This window comes from Camelina sativa, chromosome 6 (genome assembly GCF_030686135.1).
Source record: "Camelina sativa cultivar CO46 ecotype springtype chromosome 6, ASM3068613v1".
Lineage (NCBI taxonomy): Eukaryota > Viridiplantae > Streptophyta > Magnoliopsida > Brassicales > Brassicaceae > Camelina > Camelina sativa.
In genome coordinates, this window is record NC_141885.1 from 1,310,564 (window position 1) to 1,325,812 (window position 15,249).

At 32.0% G+C, this 15,249-nt stretch overlaps 1 protein-coding gene and 1 long non-coding RNA gene across 3 annotated transcripts; both read left to right on the plus strand.

The window, feature by feature from the left end:
* Positions 1-1,959: 1,959 nt before the first annotated feature.
* LOC104790028 (PHD finger protein ALFIN-LIKE 6) lies at positions 1,960-4,607 on the plus strand. The gene is made up of 5 exons (XM_010515716.3): positions 1,960-2,442; positions 2,629-2,661; positions 2,888-3,116; positions 3,795-3,921; positions 4,014-4,607. The coding sequence occupies exons 1-5, from the start codon at positions 2,346-2,348 to the stop codon at positions 4,284-4,286; spliced, it is 759 nt and encodes a 252-aa protein (XP_010514018.1). The 5' UTR covers positions 1,960-2,345; the 3' UTR covers positions 4,287-4,607.
* Positions 4,608-5,288: 681 nt separating this feature from the next.
* LOC104790029 (uncharacterized) lies at positions 5,289-8,076 on the plus strand. 2 transcript variants are annotated; one of them, XR_768607.2, is made up of 2 exons: positions 5,289-5,520; positions 7,719-8,076. It is a non-coding gene; the product is annotated as an uncharacterized LOC104790029 (long non-coding RNA). The 2 variants fall into 2 exon arrangements; XR_768606.2 differs by having other exon boundaries at positions 5,314-5,528.
* The last annotated feature ends 7,173 nt before the right edge of the window (positions 8,077-15,249 follow it).

Consider the following 15,249-nt stretch of genomic DNA (forward strand, 5'->3'; position numbering starts at 1 on the left):
TGATAATTACCATATCAAAAGATTCAAATTTACCAACCTAGTGGAATTTGATTTTGTTCGTTCCAATTTAAAATTTCATAAATAAAAATTTTGAAATCTTTCTGTCGTCTATTTATTACTAACTAAAATTCATGTGGCATTGTCGTTTACATTAGATCCAAAGTGTTAATTACCTGATAGTGCGACTTTATAGTTTAACTTCAATCGGCTAACTCTTAATAATTCAACAAAACTGATTATAAGATAGAAATATAAAAGGACGCTAGCCAGTTTTTGTCTTCGTGAGTATAATAAGAATAGTTAGGGTTTGACGGGAAAATAAATAAACATAGGACGTACAAATTTGGTGAGAGCAGGTTGTTCCCGTGATATGGTAAGCTATAGGACCAGCATGAATAGTCGTCAGTTTATACAGTATCAATTTTTGTTAATCTTTTAAATGTATATTGTTTATTTGAACTATATATGGGCATGTGCGATTAATATAAACCACCTCTGATATCTCACTTTCTTCCCACTAAGAAACAATCAGATATTAAGAAGTTGGTTTTGGTTCCGATGCTAAAGAATATGAATTAAAACGTCATGAATTTTTGGTAACATTTTTACGAAAAACATTAATAAATTGATGTGTGTCCGAATTACACTTGGTCCATTTCTTACATGTAGAGAAACACACACATCATTTCTTACATGTCCGAATTACACTAAACGCAAAAAAAAAATTCAAACCTTGACGAATCCGATAAATTACACTTGGTCCATTTCTTACATGTAGAGAAACACACACATCATTTTATTAGAATGTAATTATAGTGTTTTCGTTTTCCCTTATCTTGATATTTTAACCTTACGAATGATCTGTTTCTTGTAGAATCGTGAAAATTGAGAAAAAACAAATAAAAGAATACGATGATGATAGTTCAAATTCAAAACTTGAAGATTTCAAATCTCATTCCACTAGGTTGCTGCCACAAAAAGTCCATTACTCTTTAATGGGCTAGACATGCTATCTCTATAACAATTCAAAAATGGGCCTGAATTGAAATATCTGGTCTGTTTCGGTTTAGATTGCTTGCCTGTTCAGCCTTGAACTTTTTTTTTCTTTTTTTTTTTTCTTTTGTTTAAATTTTATTAGAAAGGAAAATTTAAAACAAATTGGAAAAGAACCAAATTATCGATTAACTTCGATTCCTCTGCCTACTTTTTATTAGTTTAGATTCAAAATTTTTTTTAAAAAAATCTTAAACCTAATATAAATATATTTATATATAAGTTTTATAAATCTTTAAGATATATACGCAAACAATGTTTCTCGTGATCGAATCTTTAAGATATATACGCAAATAATGTTTCTCGTGATCGAATTTTTAAGATATATACACAAACAATGTTTCTTGTGATCGAGTCTTTAAGATATATACGCAAACAATGTTTCTCGTGATCACTTTTATTTTTGTTGATAATTCTCGTGATCAGCTTTTATTATAAAGTTAATGACAAAAAAATATTCTTTAAGATATATTTGTTTGCGTGACACTAGATCATATTTTTGAGTCGTAATAATTAGCGATCAAATGTTACGATTCAGTAACGACAAAAGAATAATACTATAATATCAAAAATATATATAAGTTAAGAAAATAAAAAAAAATATATAAAACAAAATAAATAAAAATAATCAAAATTAACTAAAATTAATAAATTAAAATACAAATAAATAAACTTATAAAAATTATGCCAAGTCTATTAAACTAGTTAATGCTAATCTAATTAAATTAGCTTCTAAATAGATGAATTATACTCAAATTGAATCAGATTCTAAATTTATTAATTATAAATAAATTTAAGTAAATATAAGAAAGAATTAAATATTACATTAATTATTTTCTATTATTTATTGTCAATTTTAGGTTTCATAATGTATATGTAATTTAGGATATGTAGACCAGAATTAATAAAATGAATTTTATATTAACACGTAAATAATAAAATACACAAAGTTGTCTTTATTTATTTAAGTTCACAGCCCCCAAAATTGTCATTGATCGGTCCCTTTTGTTTTTTGTTTTCTCGTTTTAGGGTTTCTTCTTCTTTTTCTCAATTTCACCCAAATTAAATCTTTCTTCAGAGAGAGAGATTTACAAAAATTTAATTTCCCCAAATCCGAAACCCAAAAAATTTATTTCTTTCCTTCTGGGTTTTGTTTTCTTCTTCTTCTTCTTCTTCTCGATTCTTTCAAAACATTCGTCCTCAGATTCTGATTTTGACCGGAGAAATTCATATTCTCCGGCGACTCTGAAGCTATAATAAATCCAATTCTCCGGCGACATCGTCTGTGAAACATGGAGGGAATCACTCATCCTATACCTCGTACTGTTGAAGAGGTCTTTAGCGACTTCAGAGGTCGACGAGCTGGTCTTATTAAAGCCCTCACTAACGGTGTGTTTTCTCTCTCTCTCTCTCTCTCTCTCTCTCTCTCTCTCTCTCTCTCTCTCTCTCCCTCTCACTCCGTTCTATCTTCTTCTTTGTCCGATTCTGTTTTATAAATAAAAATCCTGTTTTTATGGGGTTTTTTGTTATTTTCGTGAGATTTGACGATTCTGGGTTTTGTGTTTTTGTATGCAGATATGGTGAAGTTTTACCAAACGTGTGATCCTGGTGAGTTATTTCTTCACCAGTGTTATATATATTATTAGTCTTGCTTAGCTTCAAATTGTGTTTAAATCTCTCTATTGGGTTAGCTTCAAATTGTGTTTAAATCTCTCTATTGGGTTAGCTTCAAAATTGATTATTATATCCTTTCATTGATCTTCCACATATTATTAGCATTAAAGATTTGAGTTGTGTGGTTCCTCTTAAAGTTTGTTCATTCTTGTTTATGCAGAGAAGGAGAACTTGTGTCTCTATGGGCTTCCTAATGAGACATGGGAGGTTAATCTCCCCGTCGAGGAAGTTCCTCCTGAGCTTCCTGAACCAGCTTTAGGCATCAATTTCGCTAGAGATGGCATGCAAGAAAAGGACTGGGTTTCTTTGGTTGCAGTTCACAGCGATTCTTGGCTTCTTTCTGTTGCATTTTACTTTGGTGCACGTTTTGGATTTGGTAAGAACGAGAGGTAAGATTCTTTCTTCAACAGCCTCAGTCTCTCGAGGGTTTCAACTGTGTTGTGATACTATAATATAGGATATGTGGTAAGGTTATGATGACCAATTTAGCATCTGCATGTTTAGTCTCTTGGTGCGTGTTAATAACAATCTCTCTGTCTCGCTTTGTTTTTAACTCAATTGATCTTGTTCTATGGGTTGGGTTCTGTTAAAATCTTATTGCAAGTGGTTTTCCGTTTCTGCATTTTGCTTCATGAGACAGAATTGAAGGGACAAGTGTTATGAATCACCCCAAACTGGATCAATGTTATTGAGATATATATTGGATTCAGGTCAAGAGATGTGATTTGTGCCTCAAATTCTGATTAGTATTTCCTGTGTTAGTCTAGTGCAGGATCACTGTTATTTGGCCTAGGCAGTTTGCACTGAATTGTAGCTTTGCAACACTCATTGAATCAGTTAGCTAATAAATTAAGTTAAAGGAAGTTTAAGCAGAATGAGTTGGGGATTCTGAATTTTTATATTGAAACGGAAGTTTGAGCTGAATGAGTTGGGGATTATGGATTTTTCTTGGGGTTTGATCATGAATCAAAGTCTCTGTATGTGTGGTTCTATTGGAATTAAGTTTGTTAGAGCAGTTTGGTTATTACTTGCCTTTCAGCTTATGCAATGAACCGATTCTTTTTCAGGAAGAGGCTGTTCCAGATGATTAACGAGCTGCCAACCATCTTCGAAGTTGTGACCGGCAATGCAAAGCAGTCCAAGGAACTATCTGGTAACAACAACAATAGCAAAAGCAAATCTAGTGGCGTCAAGGTATCTCTTCTGTTTCTCAATTTTGTTTATGAAATATATGTATCTGTGTCTCTCTTCTAAATTCTTATCTCTTTGTAATTCCTCTTACGCAGTCTCGCCAAACGGAATCTGTCACAAAGGTTGCAAAGATGCCATCGCCACCACCAAAAGATGACGATGAAAGTGAAGACGAGGAAGAAGACGATGAACAAGGTGCTGTTTGTGGCGCTTGTGGAGACAGCTACGGTACAGATGAGTTCTGGATTTGCTGCGATGCATGTGAGAAATGGTTCCATGGGAAATGTGTGAAGATAACACCTGCAAAAGCAGAAAACATCAAGCATTACAAATGCCCAAGCTGCAGTAACAAGAGATCCAGACCTTGAAGTTCAATAATCAAATTGAAAAAGGTAAACCGAGTTAGGAGAAAATTGTGAAAGAAGGACATGAAGGCTCCCAGTTTATAAGAAATTGCCAGTAAAAGGGACTTAGAAGATGTAAGAAGGTTAAAAAATAAGATACTTCTTTTTTACTCTGTTTGCTTAGTCTTTTATTGTGGGTTTAAGACTATTTATAATTTGTTTATGTCTTTTCATTTCTTCTTTTTTTTTTTGGATTTTTTGTTGTTGTTAATGTTAATTCTACTAGTACTAAATTGTTTGGTCTGTTTAAGATATTATTTTAGTTTGATCAGTAATTTGCAAAAATTGTGAAACTGTTATGTGGTTTTTTTTGTAGTTTTAAACATCTTTTATCTCATACTCTTGTGTACCAATATCTTGTTGTGTGTTGATTGTTGAGAACTTGAAAGTATTTTACACGACAGAATGAAGTTGACAGATTCTGACAGCCCAAAACTAAATTACTTGACTAGGTCAATTTTAGCAAAATGTTAGACAATGATTTGTGTTTCGGTAAGCTTTATTTATGCTACTGTCATTATCATCACAAGAAGTAAAGACTATCTAGAGACAGGGTCACAGGGGCCTCCCAGTATCTAACAAAACCGTTGCAAGTGCTTTTTTTTTTTTTTTTTTTTTTTTTTTTTTTTTTTTTTCACAAGAGTGTCAACTTTATTATTAAGCCATATCAAACATAGCCATTACAAGCAGATCAAAAGCATTAACCGTTGCAAGTGCTTTTATTAGGCCTTTTTTTTGTTTTGTTTTATGTTAATGTTTGCATGCAAACTATAAGACTGTCCTCATTGGTGATCCTTAGTTGTTTCTAAGGTAATTTCTTAGTTACAGAAATTAATTAAAAATGAAAGAGAAGGAAAGAAAAGAAGGAAACGTTTCTAATATTAGGACCACAAGAAACGTTTCTTCGATGACAGGTGGCGCAATATCATTGGTTTTAGGGGTAAAATCAATTGATGGGGTAAATTTTTTTTGGCCTTTTTCTTTCATTTGCGAGTTCTCTCTTCTATCTCTCTCTTCTATCCCTCTCTCTCTCTGCGACAGAAATGGCGATTTGTTTCCTTCTCTTCCAATTGATTTCCACATCTGATTCTCAATGGTTTCGCCGTCGATTTGGTGTTGAGTTTCCGCTGAAGCAGACGCAAGGAGATTCCAGTGTAGATCGATCGATCTATTAGTCAGAGTGTTGAACTCTGGATTGGTGAGATGGTTGGTTGATTCTGAGATTTTGTGTTTGTTTTATGAGTCTTATGAGTTGATCTCTGGAATAGTCAGAGTGCTTTATGAGTTATAGTTTCTGAGTTTGGGATATGTATATGACTTTGTTTTTAGAGCCTTGTTTTATTTGGTTTGATTCTGAAATTGTTCTTTCATACTGAGTTATAGTTTGTAAAAGAACAAGGAACAACACATAAGAGGTAAATATAGAGTCCTTTCATTTCTCAGTAAATCTTGCTTGTGTTTCGGATTGAAGTGTGTTTTGCTTGTGTCTCGGATTGAATTGTGTCTTGCTTGTGTCTCAGATTGAATTGGTACTTATCTTCTCTCTCAGTAATTGGTTGTTGGTTGTTGTGTCTTTAATGGATGTCTTTACACAGTTGGTATTAAGACTCATGTACTTGTATTCATTCATTGTGTATTTGGTGTTAGTTTCATTACTAACACCCGACTTGTTTCTTTTAGTTGAGTTCAAGCAAGTCACAATTAAGGAGAAAACGAACCAACCATTCAACCAACCCAAAGAGATAAATCTACTCATAACTGCTTATGTTTTGAATGTTAAATTGGGTAGATAGGTAAAGAGTAATATTGATTCAGAATTGGTGTGTGATAAATGTAGTTGTTCGGATATAAACAAATTGATTGCTTTGTTTGTTTGGTAGTATCTATTTTGAGGTAGTGAGTTATAGTATGACTATTTATTTGGGCTCCTATGGTGTACTTCTTTGTGACTAGGTTGTCATTATTCTTAATTGGTGGTTGTTCTCTCATTAATGGATGTGACTAGGTTGTGTATTCATTGTGTGTTTGGTGTTGAAAATTAAATGTAACTTCAGTTAAAGTTTAAAACTGGCCAAAATATTTCACCTTATAAACTGGCCAAAATACTTCACCATATCTTCTAACCAAAAACCCTTCTTCTTTTCTTTCTATATCTCTCCAAATTCCATTTACTATTATGGAGTCTGACCATGGTCTAAATCAGTCCACAAATTTTATGGGACTTATGAATAGTCAGCAGGGGGGTGGCTATCCTCAAACCATTTCTTTTGATTCCCTCTATCCAACTATACCATTTCTGTCGTCCCAAGTTCCTCTCTTTAGTTCCCAAGTCAGTTCCGCGCCTTCCGAAAGTGAAGACACACCTGCAAGTCGTAGGGGAAGAAAGAAATGGACACCTTCTGATGACCGGATTCTCATAAGCGGCTGGTTAAACAAGAGCAAGGATGTTGTGGTAGGTAATGATCAGAAGGGTGGAACCTTCTGGAAAAGGGTTGCTGATTATTTTTCAGAAAGTACACTTTCTGATGACAATGAGAAGATATGGCCAATTCAGTGTAAACAAAGATGGGCTAAGATTGGTGATATGGTCGGCAAGTTTTGTGTAACATATGCTGCTGCTGTGAGGGCTAAAGCTAGTGGGCAGAATGAGGATGATATAATGAAGCTATCTTATGAGATGTACTACAACATTTACCAGAAAAAATTCATTCTTGAGCATTGTTGGTTAGAGTTACACTATGACCAGAAATGGTGTGAGTTACTTAATGGTAAAGCCCCTGAAGTGAGCAACAAGAGAAGACTCTTTGATGATCCTGCACAATCTTCAGCTTCTCAGACCTGTGGTAACATAGATGAGCCAACCAACAAAAGACTTTCTGGTAGAGACGCTAGTAAGGCCAAACAGAGGAAGACGCATGCAGAAGCGAAGGAAGGGAAGGCTTTGAAGGAGTGCCAAAGCATGTGGGAAATTAAAAAGGAAGACTTGCGTCTGAAAGAGAGATTGTCAAAAATGCAAATTCTTGACAGTTTGCTGGCCAAAAAGGGACCTCTTACTCAGAAAGAAGAAGCTATAAAAGAGAAGATGCTTGACTTAGTGGATGATTAGTTTTAGGACATAAACATTGAGAAGCTGTCCTTTATTTCCGGTCATGTTATGTATTGTTCTACTTTTAGGTCATTGTCTTTTAAGTCTGTTGAGTCCTGTTTGAACCCTTTATTTCCGGTCATGTTATGTATTGTTCTACAGAGTACTACTCAGATTTATGTAATGTCTACTTATAAGTTGATGTGTTTATCTACTTTTGTGTACTTCTTTCTTTTAAAAATTCTGATGCTTTTGTTAACTTGTTAATTGTCTGATGCTTTTGTTAACTTGTTAATTGTAATGGTTATCAGGTTCAGGAACTATAGCAAGGTTGCGGTGATGGAGGAGATGAGAGCTTCTGAAACAAACTATAGCAAGGTTGCATCAAAGGTAGATACTCTTACTCACTATGAAACCGAATCACAAGATCAACAAGCTAGAGAAGCTTGTTGCTGAGTTGAGGACGAAGAACAGATTGCATCAGCTATAATGATTTTTTGTTCAAGAACTATTTGTGTTCACATGTTCACATATGAAACTATATCACTATGAAACTATAGCAAGGTTGCATCGGCTATAATGATTTTTTTCTGACTATGTGATCCGCTTTTGTTCAAGAACTATTTGTGTTCACATGTTCACATATCACATGAGTTTGGTTTTTTCCTCCACAAGAATACAACAAAGATCACAAGATATACAACAAGGATCACAAGATATATGAAAACAAATAAGTAACACAAAAATACAACATATATAAACACAACAAAGTCTCACGGGAAATTTAACAAAAGAATCACAAGATACACATTCTCTTCTGTATATAGCACATTTCTTAAACTCATTCACCATATACCACATCTCTTCAAGTCATTCAAAATTCTCTTCTCAAAATTCTCTTCTCTTGACATCAAATATATTTTTTCTTTTCCTATATTTATTTTCAATGGGTTCTTCTTCTCATTCCCATTTTAATTTTGCAAGGGATGATGATCCAAATTTTGAGTCCCATTTTGCTGAAATGTTTGATAACCATGATCTTAATGGAGAAGCGTATGAGAAAAAAAAAACGTGATTTCATTGAAAGAAATCGGGAAGAAGGCCACAACCGTTTGTGGAATGATTATTTCAGTGAATCTCCGACATACCCTCCCCATATATTCCGACGACGTTTTAGAATGAACATGCCATTATTCTTGCGTATTGTCGACCGTCTTACTGCAGAAGATCCTTACTTCCGACAAAGAAAAGATGCCACCGGAAGACTTGGCCTATCCCCGATCCAAAAATGTACTGCAGCAATTAGGCTACTGGCATATGGTGGCGGGTGTGATACGGTGGACGAAGATGTCCGACTTGGTGAAACTACTGCTCGTTTATGTTTGCAACATTTTGTCACTGGAGTTATCAATTTCTTTGGCGACGAATACCTAAGAAGACCCATACCAGAAGATCTTCAAAGATTACTCTATGTTGCAGAAGAACGTGGATTTCCCGGGATGGTTGGAAGCATCGATTGTATGCATTGAGTTTGGAAGAATTACCCCACAGCTTGGAAAGGCATGTATGCACGAGGATCCGGAAAACCAACAATTGTTTTAGAGGCGGTCGCGTCATATGATCTCTGGATATGGCACGCCTTTTTTGGATCTCCAGGTACTTTTAACGATCTTAATGTTCTTGATCGATCTCTCGTTTTTGATAAAATACTTTATGGTCAAGCTCCACAAGTTACCTACTACGTTAACGGCAGAGAGTACAATTTGACTTACTATCTGACAGACGGTATTTATCCGAACTGGGCAACTTTTATTCAATCCATACCACTACCACAGAGTCCGAAAGCATCTTTATTTGCTGAACGCCAAGAAGGTGTCCGAAAAGATGTTGAGCGTGCCTTCGGTGTCCTACAAGCTAGATTCGCCGTAATTAAAAATCCATATCTTTTATGGGATAAAGATAAAGTCGGATTGATTATGAGGGCTTGTATCATACTCCACAATATGATTGTTGAAAATGAACGAGATGAATACACTCAAGCTAACGTTTCTGATTTCCCACAAGGAGATGATGTGGATCTTTCATATTCTATCGATATGGCTTCAAATATCAGCAATGTGCTGCATGGTCAAATAATAATTCGTGATAGAGAAGTGCATGACCAATTGAAGCATGATTTAGTTGAACATTTATGGACTAAATTTGGAGATTAAATATGTTTCATGTTTAATTAAATATGTTTCTATGTTTTATTTCATGTTGTGTGTTATGGTTTTATTTTTTAATGTTTTGTGTTTTAATTTTAAATGTTGTATTTTATTTTATGTTTTTATTATTTAAATATGTTTCTATGTTTTATAAAATAATTTTAAATATTTTAAGTTAGTATTTATTATTTAAATAGTAAGAAACACCTTAAATTGGTTTATCAATAATCAACAAAATTTTCCTTTTCTCTTAACAAAGTTTCTTCTTCCGTTTTATTATTAAAAATTGCCTTAAAAAACAACTAAGGATCACATTAACGAGGATAGTCTAAAAGCATTATTTAAAGAACCCCAACCTTTTGCCAAAAAAAAAAAAGAACCCAACCTATATAAGTAAGCCATAAGCTTTCTTTAATGCAAATTCTAAATAAACTCAAATAAGTAAACAAACTTGTCATCTGCGGATATATTTCGTGTTGTTAATATATGTTTGGTAATATCAGTACTGTATCGATCAATGTCAATGTATTCATTCTCATTTAATAAAGCTTTGAGCCAAATCAAGATGACAATAATAGAAACAGGGACCAAAATTAATCCGTTGAACCACAATTTTTTGGTAGTGGATATATTTTTCGTTTCTGTTACTAAGTACCGTACGACTAGATTTTAATATTAAAAAAAAGCTCACCTGCAAACCTAAAATATAAGTTACAACTTACAATTAGTTGAATTTTGTTCCAAATTTGGTATGAAGACGAATCAAACTATACCCAAAATATTGATGTAAAAAAAGAAGAAAAAAAAAAACAAAACAAAAAAAACCCAAAACATAAAGCATTGTAGTGGATATATATGTTTGATATTCAAAAGCTAACTGTACTATGATTATATAAGATTTTGTTATTAGAATTTATCGGATTTCAGACGCTCTTAAAATTGTGGTATATTCTTGTCGTCGTCGTCGTCCAATCTAGGATTTGTCTATTAAGATAGTGAAATTGCATGTTATTTTCTTCTTTGTAAACCTGCACGTGGGATGTATCTAATATTCTTGTGGCTTACCAAAAATATAATAACTTGTCTTCTTATAAGAATTAAGAGATCGAGTCTCCAAAGTCCAACTCCATATTTTTGGTAATGATGCTATAAAAAAAATATGATATATATGTGAAGTGAAACTACGTACGGCGCATTATCCTTGTAGATCGAGTTGACAAAAAGAAGAAATTGTTATAATTAGATTGCAATAATTGGGATTTAAGACATGGTTTGTAAGTGGTGAATTATCAATGTGTACGTCCACATGATTTTCCATCTAATCCGTTTATAAACTTTCTAATGTTTGACCAAATCATTGAAAATTAGCTCAAACTTTACCTTAGGTTAGTTACGTAACGTTATTAGTAATTTGCTCTGGTGGTCACAATTATATATCAGTTACAGACAGTATATTTAATATTAATATTTTGGATTTAATATAGATTACGTTATCAGAAATGTTACCCTTATTTTTGCATTTTTTTTTGCATCAAAACTGTTCCTTAAATTAATAAAGCATTTCGTTTTCCTCTATGCACGTAGAGATCGACATGAAGTAACAAGGGTACTTTATGAATAACAACAACTGTCGTCAGAAACAATAAAACGGAATCAAAACAAGAATAGTAGTAAAATACTAATAGTATCAACAAATAGTCATGTGGATTACATTTTCTTCGGCGTATACAACGGACCAAACATTGAAACAGCTAGCACATTAGATTTTTACAGTAACGACATTTGTCAGTGCAAAAGACTCGGGGATTTTTTTTTTTTTAGACTCAGGGCTTTCATTGCTCATATATATCAATTACCGAATTTATTTGGTTCCATATCGTAGGTTATGGACAATTGTACGTACAGTTAGCTAGAAAATCCCATACTTGTATCGGAATGTGGAATTATGATCAGAAGACAGAAACTAACATTTGTAGTTAATATGAAATGAGCATACAAGTTGTTGAAGCTATGACAAACTAATGTTGCAAGATTTTTTTATTTATTTAGTTTAATTATGTTTTTCGACTGCAAGTTGTTTTGATTACAAATACAAGGAGGACTAGGTTAGGTTTTATGAGAAACCCTCTAATCTTTAAGTAAGTTTTTGAGTGCTTATTAACAACCGTGGAGTTTTATTGATATATATATATATATATATATATATATATATATATATATATATATAGTAGACCATGATGATGGATTATTTGGTTTAATTACGAGAAATCAAATACTGTATGTTACAGCATTTTTTTTTTTTTGAAACGTAATTTCAAGCTATATATAGTTTTTTCATCGTAATGTGTTAAAAAGTTAAGAGGCTTGTTTTTTTTTTGTTTTTCCAATAATCCGATATAATGAAATTTCAAGTCTTTGATAAAAAATATTATATTAAAACAGAAAACTAATGTGTTGATATCCAAATATATAATATTTTTCATGCTAATGTTCCTTAAAATACAACTAAAATTTGATAATAATATAAGAGCAATAGAAAAATAGTATGACATCAGTACATAAGATGATACCCTATAAAAGCAAAACGCACGTCACGAAAAAAAGTAGTAATAATTCAACGAACACTATCTATATATAGTCATAAAAACTACATTCAACAACCTAATTTATTCTCATCGTTTTTGAATTTTTTTTTTTGGATAAAATTTGTTAATTCTCCTAGTCCTAGTTATGATAATCATAAATGGTTCATTTACATACCACACCAATATTTTTTTTATATTATAAAACAGCATAAAATTCAAATTATAAATGTTAACAGTTTATTACACAATGAATCTATATATTCTTTATTTATTTATTGTATTAACCCGTAGAATAAGGATGTACTAACGCTTATTGAGTTTGAATAGAAATTTGAAAAGCATTAAAGAAATTAGTCTAGTTGAAAATTTACCTTAATGTATAAATTATTCCTTTCATTAAGGTAACCTTTCTTTGTTCTTACCCTTTTTTCAACTTACCATTTATAAATGAAAATTATAATCATTTTCATTAATAACATCAAACTGTTCTTCTCTATTCATCATTTTTATTAGTTGTTACCTTCGTTTAAACTAAATTTATCTGGTTTTTACTAACTTTATCAAAATTATTACTGACACATTTCTTTTAGAAAAAAAAACAGCTTTTAACAACAGCAACAAAAAAAAAAAATACAAATTGACGCACGCTTAGAACACGAAAACAGAGTCACACTAGACAAAGGCTTTGACGAGACCCGAGCCATACATAGCTGACTGATTGAATCCACACTTTCTCCGGGAGTGTTTTTTCACTTTTCGCTTTTCTTCCCACAAGATAATAAAAATTAGGGAAAATATCATGAAAACCCAATTTAGGTGTGAGTTGTGTCACAAAAACCCACTTTCCACTCATGGTATACTTTTCCAAGTTTTTTGCTTATGTGTCCACTTTCCTTTTATATTTTTGTCTTTACTAACAACTTACCTCTCTTTCTCTCCTTCTTTTCTCTCTTTTTCTCTTCTTTTTTGTTGTTAACACATTAACAAAGTAAAATATATTTATTTGTTATCATAAAACAAATTTTCTATTTATTTATATAAAATATATTATGATTATATATTTTCTACATTTTAAGATACATATTGCTATATTTTTTATGAATTTTTAGATTTTACAGTATCCATCAGTCGTTGAACATTTGTTCAATTATAAGTGGATAATCAATTGCAGTATTGTTAATAGATAGTTACTTGTGTTTATTCATACAAAATATACATACATAAATTTGGTTAGATCTTTATCCATAGCATATTATCCATAACACAACATAGACCAAATAAGTACAAAACCCTTTAATTCTAAATTTTAAATCCTAGAACATAAACCATTGAACCTAAAACCAAAACTATTCACTTTAAAAAAAAAAACAAAGTTTAGTGGATAGAGAAACTGTGGATAGGTCTCCATGGATTTACAAAGCATATCTAGACATTAAGCTGAAGAATAGCAGTTGAATGGTGGCTATAGATGTGATCATGTGGATATTTTTTTGTGGATACCAATGTAGACAGACCAAAGAATCATCATACAACATCCACACAATTAAATCCATAGACACCATGAGCTCTTTGCTTCATATTTTGTGTTAGTCCAGAAACATATACACTCATAAGTGGTTAATAAACAAAATAAAAATTAACAACATTGATTTATTTAGAACATTGAATATCAATCATGTGGATTAGTAGTTATGGATACTTATCTTATAATATCTTGCTCATTCTTTACATGAGCAGAAATTTGTCCAAGATAAATTAGCCACATAGATTTCTTTTAGCTAAATGTTTTTGTACTATTTTTCAACTAGAAGTAGGTATATTAGAACTTAGAAGTGTCACTAGAAGCATACTACACAATAAACATGGTCATTATTAATCTCAAAGCCTATCCACCAAATTCTGACCACGTGGACAAGCAATCCAGATGAAATTTATTGACAAGTTTGTTGCATGTTCAAACATCACTATAGTTTAGCCACTTAGATGTCTTTTAGCCAAATGTTTTTGTACTATTTTTAAGCTAGAATTAGAGATATTAGAACTTAGAAGTGTCACTAGAAGCATACTACACAACAAACATGGTCATTATTAATCTCTAAGCCTATCCACCAAACTCTGACCACGTGGACAAGCAATCCAGATGAAATTTATTGACAAGTTTGTTGCATGTTCAAACATCACCATAGTTTAGGGTTTAGACTTTAGATGGTATATAGATTCAATGTCTATGTTTTGAGTTCAAGTTGTATTGTCTAAGGTTCAAGGTGTAGGATTTAGGGGTTAAGGTTAAAAGTTTAGGTTTAGGTATGTGGATGATGTGTCTATATTTTTAATTCATGATTTAGGATTTAGGGTTCAAGGTGTATGGTTTAGGGTTTAGGATTTAAGATTTAGGGTATAAGGTTTACGTTTTTGGGCTTATATGGATTTAGTGTCTATGTGGTGTTAGGATTAATATTTAGGGTATAAGGTTAACTTTTTTTTGTTTGTCAACAACTAAAGTTACTAAACTTAAAATTTAGTATGTTTATCACCAACTAAAGTTACTAAATTTTCATTACTAAACCCTAAACCCTAAACCCTAAACCCTAAACCCTAAACCTAGGATTTAAAATTTAGAATTAAAGGGTTTTGTACTTATTTGGTCTATGTTGTGTTATGGATAATATGCTATGGATAAAGATCTAACCAAATTTATGTATGTATATTTTGTATGAATAAACACAAGTAACTATCTATTAACAATACTGCAATTGATTATCCACTTATAATTGAACAAATGTTCAACGACTGATGGATACTGTATAATCTAAAAATTCATAAAAAAATATAGCAATATGTATCTTAAAATGTAGAAAATATATAATCATAACATATTTTATATAAATAAATAGAAAATTTGTTTTATGATAACAAATAAATATATTTTACTTTGTTAAAGTGTTAACAACAAAAAAGAAGAGAAAAAGAGAGAATAGAAGGAGAGAAAAAGAGGTAAGTTGTTAGTAAGGGCAAAAATGTAAAAGGAAAGTGGACACATAAACAAAAAA